This window comes from Saccostrea echinata, unplaced genomic scaffold (genome assembly GCF_033153115.1).
Source record: "Saccostrea echinata isolate AGI-Se365-2 ecotype Australia unplaced genomic scaffold, CSIRO_AGI_Sech_v1 ptg000009l, whole genome shotgun sequence".
NCBI classification, from domain to species: Eukaryota; Metazoa; Mollusca; class Bivalvia; order Ostreida; family Ostreidae; genus Saccostrea; species Saccostrea echinata.
In genome coordinates, this window is record NW_026889758.1 from 49,532,814 (window position 1) to 49,551,120 (window position 18,307).

General features: G+C 34.2%; 1 protein-coding gene across 1 annotated transcript in view; it reads left to right on the forward strand.

The window, feature by feature from the left end:
* LOC133182996 (sprouty-related, EVH1 domain-containing protein 2-like) overlaps positions 1–17,334 on the forward strand; it is a 74,601-nt gene extending 57,267 nt beyond the window's left edge. The window contains exons 4-5 of the mRNA XM_061317904.1: positions 507–559; positions 15,045–17,334. Coding sequence (XP_061173888.1) covers positions 507–559; positions 15,045–15,911 — 920 coding nt within the window. The 3' untranslated portion in view covers positions 15,912–17,334. The remainder of the gene's footprint in view (positions 1–506; positions 560–15,044) is intronic.
* The last annotated feature ends 973 nt before the right edge of the window (positions 17,335–18,307 follow it).

The following is an 18,307-nucleotide window of genomic DNA, read 5'->3' on the forward strand; positions in this document are numbered from 1 at the left end:
CAAAGTACACTGCCTTAAGGATCAGTTAAAATATTAGGGAGACCGGAAAAAGTCTGCTTAATCCATCGGGGTCCCAGACCGATATATAAATGCTTAACTGGGTTCCCTAACCAAGAAGTCCGGATTATATATATATATATATATATATATATATATATATATATATATATATATATATATACACGTATATCATCTTCTGCAGTTACCCAAAATATGAATTTTAAAGAGAATGTTTAAAAAAAAAAATGTGAGTGATTTTTAAAACATTAGTAACCCAAACCCATCCACTTACTTTCTTAAAAAAAATTAATTATTGGCCAGGGATCCATATCCTCCGTTTTACACAAATAAATCTGTGTCACATTTGCTAAATAAAACATGTATCAGAACTGACTACAATCTAGATGATTAAAACTTTCCCATTTTAATAGATTACTAAATGACTAAGTTATAATGCATGTAATAATACATTTTTAATTTTTTCCTCTTCATTATATATTTTGTAGGTGGATCAAATGGCAATGCACTGAATACAGATGGGGATGATGAAGTTTTTGCTGTAAGTATAGACACAACTTTCCACCTAGCAGCTTCACAGAGGCTGGGATGGTTGTAAATAGATTTTGATAACAAGTGATTTCACAGATAGTAAGAATACCAAGAGATAACCTAACTTGCACATCCGGAGTTGTGTACCACTCCTCATGGCTGATGTATGAATGTGTTAATTCATTGAAGTAGGAAGCTCCAAGCTGATCATTTAGAGATTGGATTTTTAATAAGTAAGTTTATTGAAAATCTGCAAATAAATAAGGCAGAAAATCACAAATGACCCTCATTTATTTGAATTTTCAAACAGAACTTACTGTGGAGTGACGTTGTCTTTAGGTCATCTGTTTTTAGCTAAGCTTAATTTTTTTAGGTGACTTATTATTTTCTTCTAATTTACACATAGGACTAAATCAGGCCATCATTAAATTTTTTGTTTGTTTGATGTACTCCAACCCACAATTTTTAAAATTGTGAAGGTAGGTAGGTATTTTTTTTAAGCCCCGCCATGAATATGGCCAAAGGATATAGTTTTTGTCATGAATGTCTTCCATCTCTCTGTCCTCTCATCGGTCTTTCCGTCACACTTTGAGTTTTGTTCAGTTTAAAAAAAAAAAAATCAAGATATTTTATCAAACTCCATATGCTGATACATACTGATGAGAGCTATTCAAGTGCATCAACATTTTCTGACTTTGAATTTCCTTTGACCTTGACCTTTTCTTAAATTTGTGTTTAGCTAATTTCAAAGAAACTGTTTTAAGATATTTTTAATCAAACCTTATTTCCTGATACAGACTGCTAAGAACTATTCATTTTTATTACTTTTTGACCTTGAGCTTTCCTTTGACCTTGACTTCACTTTTCTTAAATTTGTGTATAGCCAAGTTTCAAAGAAATTATTCATGATATTATTATCAATTTTCATATGCTGATACATACTGATGAAAGCTATTAACTGCATCAACATTTTTTGACCTTCCTTTGACCCCGACCTTAATCTCCTAATGTAGTGATTATCTCAATTTCAAAGAAATTTAAGATATTTTTATGACTTCTTATATAGTTGCGCTTATATATAATTGATGAGAGCTGATCAACTGCATCATCATTTTTTGACCTTGGCCGTTCCTTTAACCTTGACCTCACTTATCTTAAAAGCTTAATTTCAAGATATTTTAATCAAACCTAATATGCCAATACTTATATATGAGAGCTAATAAACTGCATGAACATTTTGTACCATGACCTTTCCTATGACCTTGACTTCAAATTTGTGCTAAGCTAAATTTCAAAGAAAGTATGTAAGATATATTAATCAAACTGTATATGCTTATACATATTGATTTGAGCTACAGTGGCGACGCGTTAATCTGGACGCCATATATCCGGACGCTTCACCATCCGGACGATATTTTTGGGGAACCGATTTTTTCCACCTTATTTTGTCTCATTAATCCGGAAATTCGCACTCCGCATCCGGACGGTCGATTTCTACTACAAAACGTAATAGTTCATTGAAAAATGACTCTTTTATTCGGACGGTAATTTTTTAAGAAACGACTTTTTCACACTTATCTTGCAGTAGTGTTAATTTTTGTAAAAATATTGGCCATGCAGTCAGTTTGAAGGCGGTTACCTGTGACCTACGAACAGTGGCGTCTATCATTAGCGTGTGTTTACCCCAATTAAATCACACGTTTATTAGGAAGCTCGAAGAATTTAGCTTACACGATTTCGTTTGGGATAAATGAGGGGCCACTGTACTCATAACATCAATATTTTTTACCTTTACCTTTTTTTGACCTTGACTTCAAATTTGTGTTTAGCATAGTTTCAAAGAAACAAATCAAGATATTTTTATCAAACTTCATATGGTGGTACATATTGAGGTCAGCTATTCAACGTCAACATTTTTGACCTTGCCCTTTCCTTTGATCTTGACCTCACTTTTCTCAAATGTGTTTTTTTTTTTGCTCAGAGAAACTATTCCAGATATATTTTATGTAAGCTTATGCACTGATACGTTATTTGGTGAGAATTTATCAACTGTGTCCTTTTTTTTTTTTACCTTGGACTTCCCAATGACCTTTGACTTTACAATTTATTGTTTTAAACTTAGTTCTAAAGAAACTATTCATTGTATTTTCATCAAACTTCCTACACTAATACAAGTTTTCGTATTGGATTACTAATGAACCCTAGGCGGGGCATTCATGTCCTGTGAACCTATTTCAAGTTTGAATTATCTGACAAATTGAAAACATAATAAAAATAACAAATTTTGATTTACTCATGCTTTCATTATATAATGGACAAGTAGACATGCAGATTTAATATTTTTTCATACATCCTAACTCTACCACTTTAGGCAGAAATCTGCTGCCTTTTTTACTCCAGTACATACTGCTTTTATTCAGAACTGTACCGCTTTCTACAAAAACCTTTTTTGGTTCACTTGGATAGCCATTTTTAGGTCACCTGAGTCACTCAGGTGACCTATTGCTATCCGTTCTCGTCCGTCGGCGTGCGTCGTGCGGTGTGCGTCGTGTGTTAACATTTGAACATTTTTAGCTTCTTCTCTGAAACCGCTTAACCAATTTCAACCAAATTTGGCATATAGCACCTATGGGTGAAGGGGAACAAAAATTGTGAATTCCATGGTCCCTGCCCCCCTGGGGCCTGAGGGGTGGGGCTAAAACCACCAAAAATAATGCAATCTTTAAAAATCTTCTTCTTTACTCCTGGACATCAAGCAGTCAAACTGTTGGCATCATTGTAATAAGCATTGAGTCCTCTACCAAAATTGTGGAATTCATGGCCCCAGGGTCAGGGGTTCTGGTGCTAGGGTGGGGCTATATAGATCATATAGGGAAAGTGCATTATTTCTTTGAAAATCTTCTTCTCTGCTCCTGGGTATTAAATAAAGTAACTAAGTACATAGTTATGAAGAACAAGAGTGCCTCTTTCAAAATTGTGAAATTCATGGCCCCAGGGTCAGGGGTTCTGGTGTTAGGGCGGGGCTCTATTGATTATATAGAGAAAATGCATTAATTCTTTGAAAATCTTCTTCTCTGCTCATGGGTATTAAATAAATTTACTAAGTATATAGTTATGATGAGCAAGAGTGCCTCTTTCAAAATTGTGAATTTCATGGCCCCTGGGTCAGGGGTTCTGGTGTTAGGGCAGGGCTCTATTGAGTATATAGTGAAAATGTATTAATTCTTTGAAAATCTTCTTCTCTGCTCCTGGGTATTAAATAAAGTAACTTAGTACATATTTATGATGAGCAAGAGTGCCTCTTCCAAAATTGTGAATTTCATGGCCCCAGGGTCAGGGGTTCTGGTGTTAGGGCAGGGCTTTATTGATTATGTACATTAGTTAAAATGCATTAATTCTTTGAAAATCTTCTTATCTGCTCCTGGGTATTAAATGAACTAATTTAGTACATAGTTATGATGAGCAAGAGTGCCTCTTCCAAAATTGTGAATTTCATGGCCCCAGGGTCAGGGGTTCTGGTGTTAGGGCGGGTCTCTATTGATTATATTGTTAAAATGCATTAATTCTTTGAAAATCTTCTTATCTGCTCCTGGTTATTAAATGAACTAATTTAGTACTTAGTTATGATGAGCAAGAGTGCCTCTTCCAAAATTGTGAATTTCATGGCCCCAGGGTCAGGGGTTCTGGTGTTAGGGCGGGGCTCTATTGATTATATAGTGAAGATGCATTAATTCTTTGAAAATCTTTTTATCTGCTCCTGGATATTAAATGAACTAAGTTAGTACATATTTATGATGAGCAAGAGTGCCTCTTCTGAAATTATGAATTTCATGGCCCCAGGGTCAGGGATTCTGGTGTTAGGGTGGGGCTCTATTGATTATATAGTGAAAAGGCATTAATTCTTTGAAAATCTTCTTCTCTGCTCCTGGGTATTAGATAAACTAACTTAGTATATAGTTATGATGAGCTAGAGTGCCTCTTTCAAAATTTTGAATTTCATGGCCCCAGGATCAGGGGTTCTGGTGTTAGGGCAGGGCTCTATTGATTATATAGTAGAATTGCAATAATTTTCTCTGCTCCTGGGTATTAAGTACATAGTTATGAAGAACAAGAGTGCCTCTTTCAAAATTGTGAATTTCATGGCCCCAGGGTCAGAGGTTCTGGTGTTAGGGTGGGGCTCTATTGATTATATAGTTAAAATGCATTAATTCTTTGAAAATCTTCTCTGCTCCTGGGCATTAAATAAAGTAACTTAGTACATAGTTATGATGAGCAAGAGTGCCTCTTCCAAAATTTTGAATTTCATGGCCCTTGGGTCAGGGGTTCTGGTGTTAGGGCAGGGCTCTATTGATTATATAGTAGAATTGCATTAATTCTTTGAAAATCTTTTTCTCTGCTCCTGGGTATTAAATAAACTAACTAAGAACATAGTTATGGTGAGCATGACTGCCTTTTCAGAAATTGTTTCATGGCCCTTGGGTCAGGGGTTCTGGTGTTAGGGATGGGCTCCATTGATTATATAGTAAAATTGCATTAATTCTTTGAAAATCTTCTCTGCTCCTGGATATTAAATAAACTAAGTACATAGTTATGATGAGCATGGCTGCCTCAGAAATTATGAATTTAATGGCCTCTGGGTAAGGGGTTCTGGTGTTAGGGCGGGGCTTTATTGATTAGATAGGGAATTGGCATGAATTCTTTCAAAATCTTGTGTGCGCCTGGGTATTTTTCAAACAAAGGAAGTGCATGGTTATGATAAGGAAGAATGCCTCATGGCCTTTGGGTCAGGGGTTCTGGTGAGGGGGAAAGAGCTCTATTGATTATATATAGTGAAAATGCATAATTTCTTTCAAAATATTTTTTCTACTACTGGTTATAAAGTAAAGAAACAAGTGTATAGTTATAATGAGAAAGGGTGCTTCTTCCAGAATTGTGAGTTCGTGGCCAATGGGTCAGATGTTCTGGGTAAGGATGGGGCTTTATTTATTTAATTTTATGGTGAAAATGCATTTCTTTGAAAATCTTCTATGCTTCTGGGGATGTTCAAGGCAAACAGAGTAAAAGTTTTAATATGCAAGGGTATTTTTACCAGATTTTTGAACACCTGGACCATTTAGTCAAGTGTTCTAGTCCTGGCCAGGGCTCTATTAACTTGTATTCTGCTGAGCAAAGTTATTCCCCTTTGCCATTCACCTTTGATAATTAATCAATGTAAATAATGTATTTGAAAGCTTAATAGAATAAGAGAATTATGCAAGATAATTTATTGTATAATGAAAATGTACTTTCATAGATTTAATGACTTGGAAAGTCAGATAGGCAGATAGATACTAGACCAATTATTTTGTTGATGCTAATCATACAATTTTTCTTGCTTTTGGGCAACAAAGCTTCATTTTTCAGTTTATGGATCCTCTAAATTGTTGTATTTTACTCAGGTGACCGTTAAGGCCCTTGGGCCTCTTGTTTTAAATACTCGGTCATGAAATTAAGATACTGTAGATCACCAAATTTTGGCGACACTTTAATTTCGCGAGATTGCCATTTGGTATTTATAAGTAAGACATATTTTCACGAACTCTGATTATTGTTCTATATAATCTTTTATACTACAAATATACGCGAGAATTAAAATTTCACGAGCAGAATATCTTGTGTAATTATGCCAAAATAAAGTTCTCACGAATTAAAAGTGATCTACAGTATTGCAAGATTTGATTTGGGAGCATACAAACGTTTTTTCGTATCACTGTTTACATGGATTTCAAGCATGTATCAAGCAGCCAAAAAAAAAAAAAGAAAAAGTACTGAAAAAAAAAATGATCAGGTAGGGCAATTTAAATGGGTCAGTCAGAATAATTCAAATAAATCATTTTTAGCTCACCTCAACGAAGTTGGGGGAGCTTATGTAATACCCTTGGCGTCCCAGGTTAAGGTTTTTGGAGCAGTTTTCTTTTCAAGTACTTCCATGGCCTATATTAGTCAGAGATGCATGGAGGATGCTTCTAGTGTGTTTCATTGTACCAGTCAAGGTTTCAGATGCTGCAATTTCAGCTAAAGAATGACCAGGTTAATGTTTTTGGAGCAGGTTAAAGTTTTTGGAGCAGGTCTCATTTCCAAGTAACTATAAGCCCTATATTGACCAAACTTGCATGGATGATACATCTACGGATGCACACTACTGAACTTGCTTCGGATGCTGGATCTGACCTACATTTTCCGGATGAGTGACTAGGTTAAGGTTTTTGGAGTAGATCTCATTTCCAAGTAACTATAAGCCCTATATTGATCAAACTTGCATGGATGATACATCTAAGGATGCACACTACTGGACTTGCTTCGGATGCTGGATCTGACGTATATTTTCCGGATGAGTGACCAGGTTAAGGTTTTTGGAGCAGATTTCATTTCCAAGTAACTAAAAGCCCTATATTGACCAAACTTGCATGGATGATACATTTAAGGATGCACAGTACTAGACTTACTTCAGATGCTGAATCTGACCTATATTTTCCGGATGAGTGACCAGGTTAAAGTTTTTGGAGCAGATGTCATTTCCAAGTATCTATAAACCCTACATTGACCAAACTTGCATGGATGATACATATAAGGATGTACACTACTGGACTTGCTTCGGATGCTGGATCTGACCTACATTTTCCGGATGAGTAACCAGATTAAAGTTTTTGGAGCAGATCTCATTTCCAAGTAACTATAAGGCCTATCTGAACCAAACTTGCATGGATGATGCATCAAGGGATGAACAATCTCAAAACTTGCTTCGGATGCTGGATTTGACTTACATTTTCTGAATGAGTGACTAGTTTTAAGTTTTCAGATAAGTCTATTCCCAAGTAACTGCAAGCCCTATCAGACCAAAATTGCATAAATGTTGCATTTAGGGATGCACACTCCTAGATTATTAGTTTAGTGTGGGACTTTGCCTTACTTAAAGACAACATACGTTGAGGTGAGCTCTGTAATCTCTGATTACTATGTTTTAATGTTGGTCTCAGGTTAAGGTTTTTGAATGTGGATGAGAAGTTCAAAATATAGCCCATCAATTTTTACATTGTCCTTTATATGTATACATATTTGAACTTAACCTTGGTGTCAGGCATTGTCTCAAAAGTGGTTAACAATATTACACTTGTCACAGTTATATATTTAACATTTTGCAAGTTTATTAAACCCCCTACAGACATGCATGTAGTTTTGGGGAAATAGGAATCACCCTATTCATCTGTTTGTCTGTCAGACTGTTCATGCAATTGTGTCTAGGCCATAACTTTGTAATGGATAAACGTTGGGAAGTTCATAACGTATATACTTGCATATAAGTTGGTCCGCCTATAAGGCGGTTGTATTTTTGGCAGTTATTTTGGAGGGATTTGCCATTGACCCGCTTATACCGTAAGTTTTGGAAGATAGGACGATACTTTTTTTCTCAGAACCGCTGGGATCGTCCTATTGAACGAATCGACCTATCTAAGGCCCAAGTTTACGAAAAATGCCCCAAAATCAGTAAAATTTACATCAATTTTAAAGCAAATCTGTACCATTTTCGTATTTTTTTAAAATTACTTTACCGAGAAAAAAATAATAAACAATAAAGAATTAAATATTTATTCCATTGATTTCTTACAAAATAAGTTCCATTAAATATCCGTCGATGTACAAAAAAACTTATTATATCATCAATAATGTCTCAAAGTATATTTACAACATGCTGTGTCCATCTTGTGAAGTTGGAAGTCGTAATCGTTTACTAATAATAAAACCGCAACCGTATCAAAGTTTAAAAAACGGAGGAGTTTTCACAATCGCAATTGATTTTTTTTTTTTATTACCACTTATTTGTAATGATTAATTGAAATAGTATACCTAAATATTTTTTCATTGTCTTGTGATATTTATTTAAATGTAAAATGTGTGAAATAAACTGTTGCCAGTAAATTCCTAAAATACCGCTAGTCATAACTATTTTGTTTTATATCCAAGGGGTACACCGAATTATACAAAGATTGGCTTCTAATAGAATTTTAATTGTCTGACAGATAGAGGGATATACACTGTGTACACAAAGGTGTTAACACCTGTAGGTTTAAACACCTGCGGGGCATGATTAACAGATCCACGTGCCGTTACAGGGGTATTAGTGCTATACATCATTGAACAAACAAAACTGTGAAATTCCTGATTACTGTTAAATTGCGAATGTACTCTCAATTAAATTTATTTTTTAACAACAATATCTCAAGCAAATTATAGCATGTTAATATGATTAATTTCAATTGCTCACTGTTACATGTAATAGTCATTTGCGTGTTTTAGCAAATCCCTGAACAAGAAATATAATTGGCGGTCATCGCACTTAATATTGTACCCCGGTAAATAATGTTGGAATAAAAGAATGTGTCCACAGTGTTCTAAAATGGAAATGATTATTGTTTGATTTCGGGTATTTCCCTAATTATAGCTGTTGTATACTACCGTATTTATGTGTTTAACGACGGAGTCAAACAACGACGGCGTTGAACAGGCAAGTTGGAGAAAATGCGTTATATCACAATTCAAGGAAGTTTTAACTATGTTTGTGTAAAACACTATTAAAATGCTGTACTCATAAAAATACCAGTTTATTTTCTTCATACGTTAATATCACGGGTTAAGTTAAAGACCTTTACATGTTCTGATACGTAGTTTCTACGTAAGAATCTCTAGAAAGTCGATAAACAAAGCCTCGTCCTATCTTCCAAATCGTCCTATCTAAGGATTTTTAAAAAATTATGGCTGAAAATGAGCCTTTCGACCTATATACCCCATCGACATATACCCCAAAACTTACGGTAAGTTGGTACAACTTTTTGCCAGAATTGGTTGTCAATTTCAAATTAATGCTCTGATATTTTAACATGGTTTCAATAAATATATAGAAAAAATGACGTCGATATTTAATTTTAAATCATTAAAGCAATGCACACTTGAGATAAAAATAAAACTATTAAAATTTATTGTACTTTATGAATAATTATGATTTAATATATAAAGAAGTTGCTTGCGATAATCGGCGGTATTGTTTATAAAATCAGAGTTGTGGAAAACTGCCAGTCATGCCGGCAAAAAAAGCCTGTGGCCGGTAAAAATGCTATCGATGCTGGTCCAAATGACCGGCTCCTTTTTAAGTTAAAGTTTTTTTGTTTTTCCATTCATCATCGACGCAGTTCCCAGCTTAATTATCATATCTTACATACGATTGCGTAATACTTTTTCTTTATACGAGATCGAGGCTGCAAATGAAAATGAAACAAGCATTGTCTCGTGACCTATTAAATTTTCAACTTTTCAAATTTTTCAGAATTAGGTAGAAAACATAAAGAAACAGATAAAGGAAGCTAAATATGTAAAGAATTCAAACACAGTTGGGGAAAGCTGTAAATCTAGTACTTCCGACTGTCCTGGATTTCGTTTTTTTTTCTCAATAATGTTGATAAATTTATTATTGATGCACAGAATTTCTTCAAAGTTTTTAAGACTTGTTTTCTAGGTTTATATAATTCCAAATGCATTAATGTTTCAGAAATATTACGTTTACTATGCTGAATTGGCATTGTCACCTGCCCAAAAGCGGTGAAATCTAAAATTGTTATAAATGCAAAAAAAAAAAAAAAAAAAACGAAAACGGAAGAGGACTTGCAAATGGAGACTAAATGTTATTTTATTAAGTAAATAGATTTGTAATGAAATAAATAAATTTTATGCTTTTTTAAAAATTTTGCAACGTACTATTTCGGACCGGCTTATTTTGTCTTCTTGCTGGTCCGAATGACTGGCTATCTGAAAAAGCTTTCCACAGCTCTGTAAAATACTACCTTTTGTTGTCCAGAAAAATACCAATCATTCTAGGACTCGCCTGCAAGTCGGACCCAGAGTTTTGGACCAAAATTTAACTCCCAAAAACCGACTTATAGGCGAGTATATATGGTACTTAACACAAAAATTGTCTATGGTCTGAAGGTCTGTTATGAGACCTTGACCAAAGGTCATTTGTGTGGTTTCAAGGTCACTGAAAGAAAAAGAGTAAAATTCATGTCCAATCCATAGCTTTCTAATTGAGAAACATTAGAAGTTCATAATTCAAACAATTTTTTTTTAAACCAGGATGTGTCATGACCTTTATCAAAGGTCATTTGGGCAAGTTCAAGGTCACTGGCAGAAAATGTCTGGTCCATAACTTTCTAATGGAGAAACATTGGAAGCTCATATTTGACACAAAGATTGCTTATGACTTGTGAAGCATGTCTTTTACAAATGATCCACTTTTTAATTTGATCCATTATTTGACAAACAATGCTGCTGATACATTATTTGAACAAGGGGGTTGATGCTGATATGCAGTTTTTGATAGAAACTCTAAAATAAAAAAAAAATAATTGGTAAAATATTAGAAGGGTAGAAATAATCAGGAGGCAACATCTAGTTACATTGTACCTAACAATCTCATAATATTAGTTATCCAGGTCAAGGGTGTACGGGGATTTATGAGAGCTCCAGATAATTTTTTAGCCCAAAGTGTATTTACTCCCTGATTTTCAAATTAATGCAGATTTTGATATTCAGCAAAATGATTTAAGAGTATTTTGTTAATATATTAATGTTTTGGTATCTATTGTAATTTTGAGCTTGTTATCGAAATAAAGGTATTTTAAAAGAGAAAAGAAAAAACAACAGTTCCTGGATTTATTTAAATAAAATTTTAAAAATGCCAACAAGATTTTTGCTAAACCTGAGAAACATTTTTTTGACAAGGAATATCATACAGTAGGTAAAGGAACCATAGACAAATAATTTTTTTCTCCATTTAATATGATATCGTAGCAAGTCGAGAGTAAACCGAGAAAAAAAAAATAACGAGAAAAATCAAATTGTCAATGAAGCCATCATAAAAAACATTATGTACAAACCTTCTGTAACCATCCTACTAAACAAAGAACCATAGAGAATCTATGAGAACTCTTAAACATTAAATTCAAATACATATTATGCGTAATGTCTCTCTACAGCAGTTTAATTCATTGGTCTTGAATTTAAACAGAGCTCATTTTCAGCTCTACTGGTCAGAGACCAGAAGAGCTTATGCGATAGTAAGGTGTCCATTGTCCGTCCGTCCATCTGTCTGTCTGTCTGTCTGTCCGTCCTTCTGTAAACAATTTTTCAAAACGCTACTCCTCCTACAGTTTTGATCTGATTTCAATATAACTTGGCACACAAGTAGACTATACTAAGATACATAATTCTGTTTATTGGTTTTTGATTTCAATGAACGGTGTTGCCATGGTTACTATAAATAGAAATTTCTGTGACAAAATTTTAAAACACTACCTCTCCTACAGTTCTGATCTGATTTCATTATAACTTGGCACACAAGTAGACTATACTAAGATACATAATTCTGTATATCGGTTTTTGATTTCAATGAACGGTGTTGCCATGGTTACTATAAATAGAAATTTCTGTGAAAAACTTTCAAAACGCTACTCCTCCTACAGTTCTGATCTGATTTCATTATAACTTGGCACACAAGTAGACTATACTAAGATTCATAATTCTGTGTATCGGTTTTTGATTTCAATGAACGGTGTTGCCATGGTTACTATAAATAGAAATTTCTGTGAAATCTTTCAAAACGCTACTCCTCCTACAGTTTTGGTCCAATTTCAGTATAACTTGGCAAACAAGTAGACTACACTGAGATACATAATTCTTTGTATGGATTTTAGATTTCGATGATTGTTGTTGCCATGGTTACTTAAAATAGAAATTTCCTTGAAATACCTTCAAAATACTACTCCTCCTACAGTTTTGGTCTGATTTTAGTATAACTTAACACACAAGTAGACTACACTAAGATACATAATTTTCTATACCAGTTGTTGATTTCGATGAACAGTTGCCATGGTTACTTAAAATAGAAATTTTCTTGAAATACTTTCAAAATGCTACTCCTCCTACAGTTTTAGTCTGATTGCAATAAATCTTGCCACAAAAAGAGACTAAACCAAGGATCATAATTAGGTCTTTCCACCTTTCCGTGGAAAGACCTATTGATATTCTTCTGTTTCTTATTTTTTATTATTTTTCCGCCGTGTGATTTTGAGTTTCAAGATTTATCGAGAAGATTTATAGTCCATGAGAATGTACTTCGTAAAAGATTTTTGCAGTTGACCCTGCGTATATGAACTTTGATCCCTCAAGGAGTTATTACCCCTTTCGCAAAAAAGCTTGTTATCGCTACTCCTTCGAAACCGTAAACCATACAGGTACGGAACCTTCACCCATATCTTCGACTAATTGAGGGGACTCTTCAATCTTTTCATTGCGAAAGTATTCGTCAACCCCTTTTATGAGTTATTGCCCCTGAAAGTCTATGAAACTTACGATTAATTAAAAATTTTCAAAACGATAAGTTGTAGAGACAGGGACCAACTGCATAAGATTCATTGACCTTTGACCTTAAAATATATGCAAAGGTCAAGGTCATTCAAAATATGAGAAATTAAGCTCTTTTTATAGCTCTTTTGTCTTTCAACATATTCTAAATATCTTTGCATCATTAATATGTCCTCTTAAAACCATTTCAAAGATTTCCTACTTGTCCCCTAAGATTTACCCCTTTAAAAGTTATTGCCCCTTTTACTGAAAACCTTGTTATCGCTACTCCTCCGAAACCGTAAACCGTAGAGACACAAAACCTTCACTAATGTCTTCAGGGTCTTTTGATACAACTTCAATCTATTCAGTGCGAAAGTATCCGATGACCCCTTATATGAGTTATCGCCCTTTAACGTCTTTCGCTTACTATTAAACCTTATAACTTTAAAACTAAAAGTGGCAGAAGCATGGGGTCAAGTGCAATGTGACCCGTGACCTTTGACCTTGAATATTTTTTTCAAGGTCAAAGGTCAAGTCATTTCGAAATTTTTGAAATTTTCATTTTTTCTACCTTTCAAGCCATTTATGGATTCTTTTTGTATAAAAATTAACTTCAGAGAGTAAAATATGAAAAATATATGAAATTCAAAGAAGGTGGAAAGACCTCTAATTGTTCGAGAACAATTAGTCTACTAGTTCTATGTATTGCTGTTGCGTAGTTTGAAGTCCAAGTGCTACTTTTATCTTCCTTTATAAGTACAACCAGTAGAGCTACAGTCTCGTCAGAGACTTCTGGTTTTTAATATTGTTTTAATATGGTCTTTAAGGCTTTTTTACACATATTATAACATTGATAATGATAACATTGCAGTATAAACTTTTTTCTCTGGCAAGGACTCTTTTTTTCTCCAATTATCCATTGTTTTCTAACATTGTTTTCTGTTACTTATACACTTGTTACAATATCGTCTTACATAGATGATACAAGCTTATTTGTGCTTAAAAGTAACTATGCTTAGTGCGTAGTCTTTCTATATAAAGAAATCGATTTTAATCTAAATCATTGAATTCTTTCTCCGAAGGCCGAACTGGAAATTGTCGTTGCCATAACTAGAATAGTCCTGGTTATTGAAATGCTTTTAAATTTTTATTTTGTTTTGATAAAAATTAAACACTGAGCTAACCTCAATTCATATCATTAGTTAAGTTGTACCTGTATTATTCAATCTGTTGTACGCAGTATTTTCGTAGTGTAATGCTTTTTTACAATTGCTAATTCTACAGTTTTTATTTTCAATGCGTATTTTGTAAAATTCAATGCGTATTTCTGCAAATTCACACTTACCCTGGGTTTTATTCCATACACCCTGAGATCGAAGCATGTACAGGGATTTACGCCGAGTTTTATTCCATACACCCTGAGGCCAAAGGCTTGGAATACAACTCGGGGTAAATCCCCCGTACACCCTTGATTGGATCTGGATAACGAATTTATGTATCCAAATAAATTCTTTGTAAAACCCAAGTCCAATCAATGGTGCTTCAAACTATTGATATGATGTATTAAGTGCTATATGTACAATGCATTGTGATGTCATATTTTCTGCTTTTTGTGACAGAGAAACTGCGCGTTGTGACATCATGTTATTTTCCCCTTGGCTCAAGTTGGATGTATGGAAATTTACACATGGCTTGCTAACCAATCAAATCTTGTGTTACAAGCTAGATAGAAAATAAAAATCTGTACACTCATGTTCACAATCATTATATGAATGTTCAAGGTCATGGCCTTAAGACAGTCACACTTGGAGAACGTCAAGGCCTAAGAAATTGGCAATATAACTATGTAGTGAAGTATTTTTTCAACTAAACTGCATGTTAGTGTGTCCTGCCAAGAATACCAATATTTATTTTATTATCAAAGTTAAATTTATATTAGTGACAGAATTAAATTACGTGTACAACTTATATTGGAATAAAAGTTATTAAGTTTTTATCTCTAAAAATGGTTTGCCTTGTCTTATTATAAACATATTATTTCATAATTCTCTTCTTTTTTTCAGATCTTAGATCTTCCGATCTCTCGATCTTCATCCCAGTCAGCCAGTACAACGTCCACTACAACCAGTAGCCCCACTCCTCAATCACCAACTTCAAACGTCTCTGGCCTGGACCCATATTATGTTCACAACCATCACCATGTTCACAGAGTTCATTATGTATCAACTTCGCCTCATAAAGCCAACAAAAAGCCAGTCACTCCTCAGAGTGATAGTTCCAGTAAATCAGACAGTTACCACCAGGATGTTTGGGTCCACGGTGACGACCCAAATTCCTTCAGTTCGAAATCTGATCAGGGACTTTTAGATAGTCATTCAGAACATGAAATGAAGGAGTATTCTTATGTTATAATAGCAAAAACTCAAAAACCCCATGAGTACAGTTACCCCACTCTAGAATCTGTTCACAAACCCCCCTCTAAAAGGGAAACGACCAGCAACATAAAACATCAACCTTCCATTCAGGAGCATCCACCTCTCCCCAAGAAAAAGGAAAAAAAAAGAACTAATCACCCTCTATTAGGATCTTCTAAGTTTCGCTGCAAACACTGCCATGACAACTTTACTCAAGAGGAAAATGGTCGTGGTAGTTGCGAAGAGGCCCCAGACGGGGTAGAAAAGTGTATAGAATATGTCACCTGTGTTTGGTGTGCAAAGGGACTAATATATCACTGTATGAGTGACCCTGATGGGGACTATGGGCACCCATGTTACTGTGATCCCAGTGATGCTAATAATTGTAAAAAGTGGACTGCTTTAACAATTTTGTCATTTTTTGTTCCGTGTCTATGGTGCTACTGGCCATTAACGGCCTGTCATAAGTGTGGGGTGAAGTGTGGATGTTGTGGAGGGCGACACAAGGCAGTATAGTAAAGAATCAACCGCATCATCAACATCCTAAACTTCTGCTTAGCAGAAGATTGACGTTGGGTACAAATAAGGAAAAATCGACAACTTTAAAAGGAGGACACTGAGGCATACCTACTTTTTCTTAAGTACTAATGCCCTCTTGCAAGCTCCTGATGGTAGTCTGTAAATTCCTCAGAAAAAAAACAAGAAAATTACAGCCTCTTTTTCACAAATTGAGAAGCAGATGACATATGAGGACTCGTGCTTGTACAAGATAAACGTCTGCCTAAACTCTTTCTCTGTTGGGCTTCAAGGGAATGCAGCATCCTCCAAAAGAAGTTGATGATGCTTACTCCCACATAAGCTCATCGCATGAACAGAGCTCCCTGTTGAATATTGAACCAACAATGTGGCATCACTTTACTGATATTTTCTCAGTAAAAAATGCCTCATTTTCCAGAGAGCTTTTTTCCCCTATGCCTTATGTCTACTTACATTTTGATGCCTATTTTTTTTTTTAATGTTTTGAAAGAATTCTCATGTTATTATATCAACTTGTTTTTATGTTCATGAAAGGTACACTACATGTACCATTGTATTTTAACTGCCACTGCTACTTCTAGTCATTGTTTTACATCTCTTTTATAATTCATTATTGTAAGACTCATATTTTGATATGTGAAATGGAAAAGAGTGAATTTATTGTAAAAAAATTGGGAGGGGAAAAATTGTATCCACATCAACAGTATTAAATTCTGTAAATAAATTGTTTGGTACATAAAAATGGGGGAAAAAATTGAATGAAATTATACAACCGGATTCTCTAAGGAAGTAATATATGTGTACATTGAATAGGTTGAATGCATTTGTAATAGATCTTGAGTTCATCCGTAGGGAAGTTATTGTGTAGGAAATCTTTAAAATTTTACAATTTACAGTAAACAAACACAATATGTGTCTTTTTTTATGCTCTAATGTACATGTTCTATAAATTTCTGTTGATTTTTTTTTTTACCCCAAAGTTAAAAAAAAGGTTATGGTTATGATGATTATACAGTTGGGTAATTTTTGAAGTACAGATTCTACTAAAGACTTGTGTCCAGAGTTCGATGAAGGTTGTAATTGTTTAGTATTATTGCTATGAGCAAAAAATTTTGTAAGTGATGTTTTATGTGAATTATTATTGAACCACAGGTCTCTGGTTTTATTTTCTTAAATGTTTGTACATAAAATTCAGACCATAACTAATAATTTTAGATTTCTCATCAGTGTTCAGTCTAGAAATCACACCATATGGGTTCTAGTAGGATAACCAGACACTTCAGGGAGTTTGACAGTTTGGCCTTGACTGATAGGTCCAACATTCAACTTTTCAGTAGAGATTCTGAGCTGGCTCTTGGGACAGTGATAATATGGCCCCAGAATTCTTAAAATGTAAATAGAACATGCTGGGGGGGGGGGGGGGGCTAATTTATTGGCTTCAAACTTGAATTGGGAGTAGAAGAAGATTACGTCCCAGAGATTAGTAATCTGTATTAAAAAAATTAAAAATAATTATATACTGTGTCGTTGTAAAAAAATTAAAATTGAAAATCGAAGCCAGAAAATTACAAAATAGAAAATGTTAATCATCACGTTTAATTGAAATACAAGTTTAAAAAAAAATTCCCATTTGAATAAAATTGTGAATTTACTGATGAAACTGAAGACTTATTTAGCCTAAAGATACTTACTCGGAGATAAATTAGAACAAGGAATAATCTTAAGCTTTTAATAGGCCTAATTGTCAAAAAAGTCTGGGTTGAGGTGGCCAGAATTCATAGGGCCAAACAGTTGAACATTTTCTAGTGACCTAATAGCCAAAATATTTAGGACCATTCAAACATAATTTAAAATTCATACCTATTACCACATTATTAGTTGTCTTTTTACAAAAGTACCTGCGGCTAAGACCAGTATTTATTTTTGCAGTTTATTTCAATTTTTGTGATTTAATAATGTTGAGAAGAATTCAGTTTTGTAAATTTTATTTAAGTATAATCTCACAAAATTATGAAGTTGACGAGATTTTAGAACTATTTGAAAATTTTAAACTTGGTTGTAAGTTCTTTTTGTAAAATGGGACCCAGATCTTATCAGCAGTATACATTAGAAATTACTACTATTCTGTATCCATACAGTATCTTTGGGTTTTCAAACTTCTTTTTCGGTCTAATTTCAGAGTGATTCCCCAGTTCTAACTTGACTCCTCCCTCCCTTCATATGACCCATTTTTTTAAACACATATATTTATAACTTAGGTTTCTTAAGTAAAATTAGAAAGAACCATATTGGCACAAATTGTGCTGAATCCTAGATTGAACACTGCAGTATAATAAACTTTGTGTGCCTGTAGAAAATGATGCTTACTGGAAATT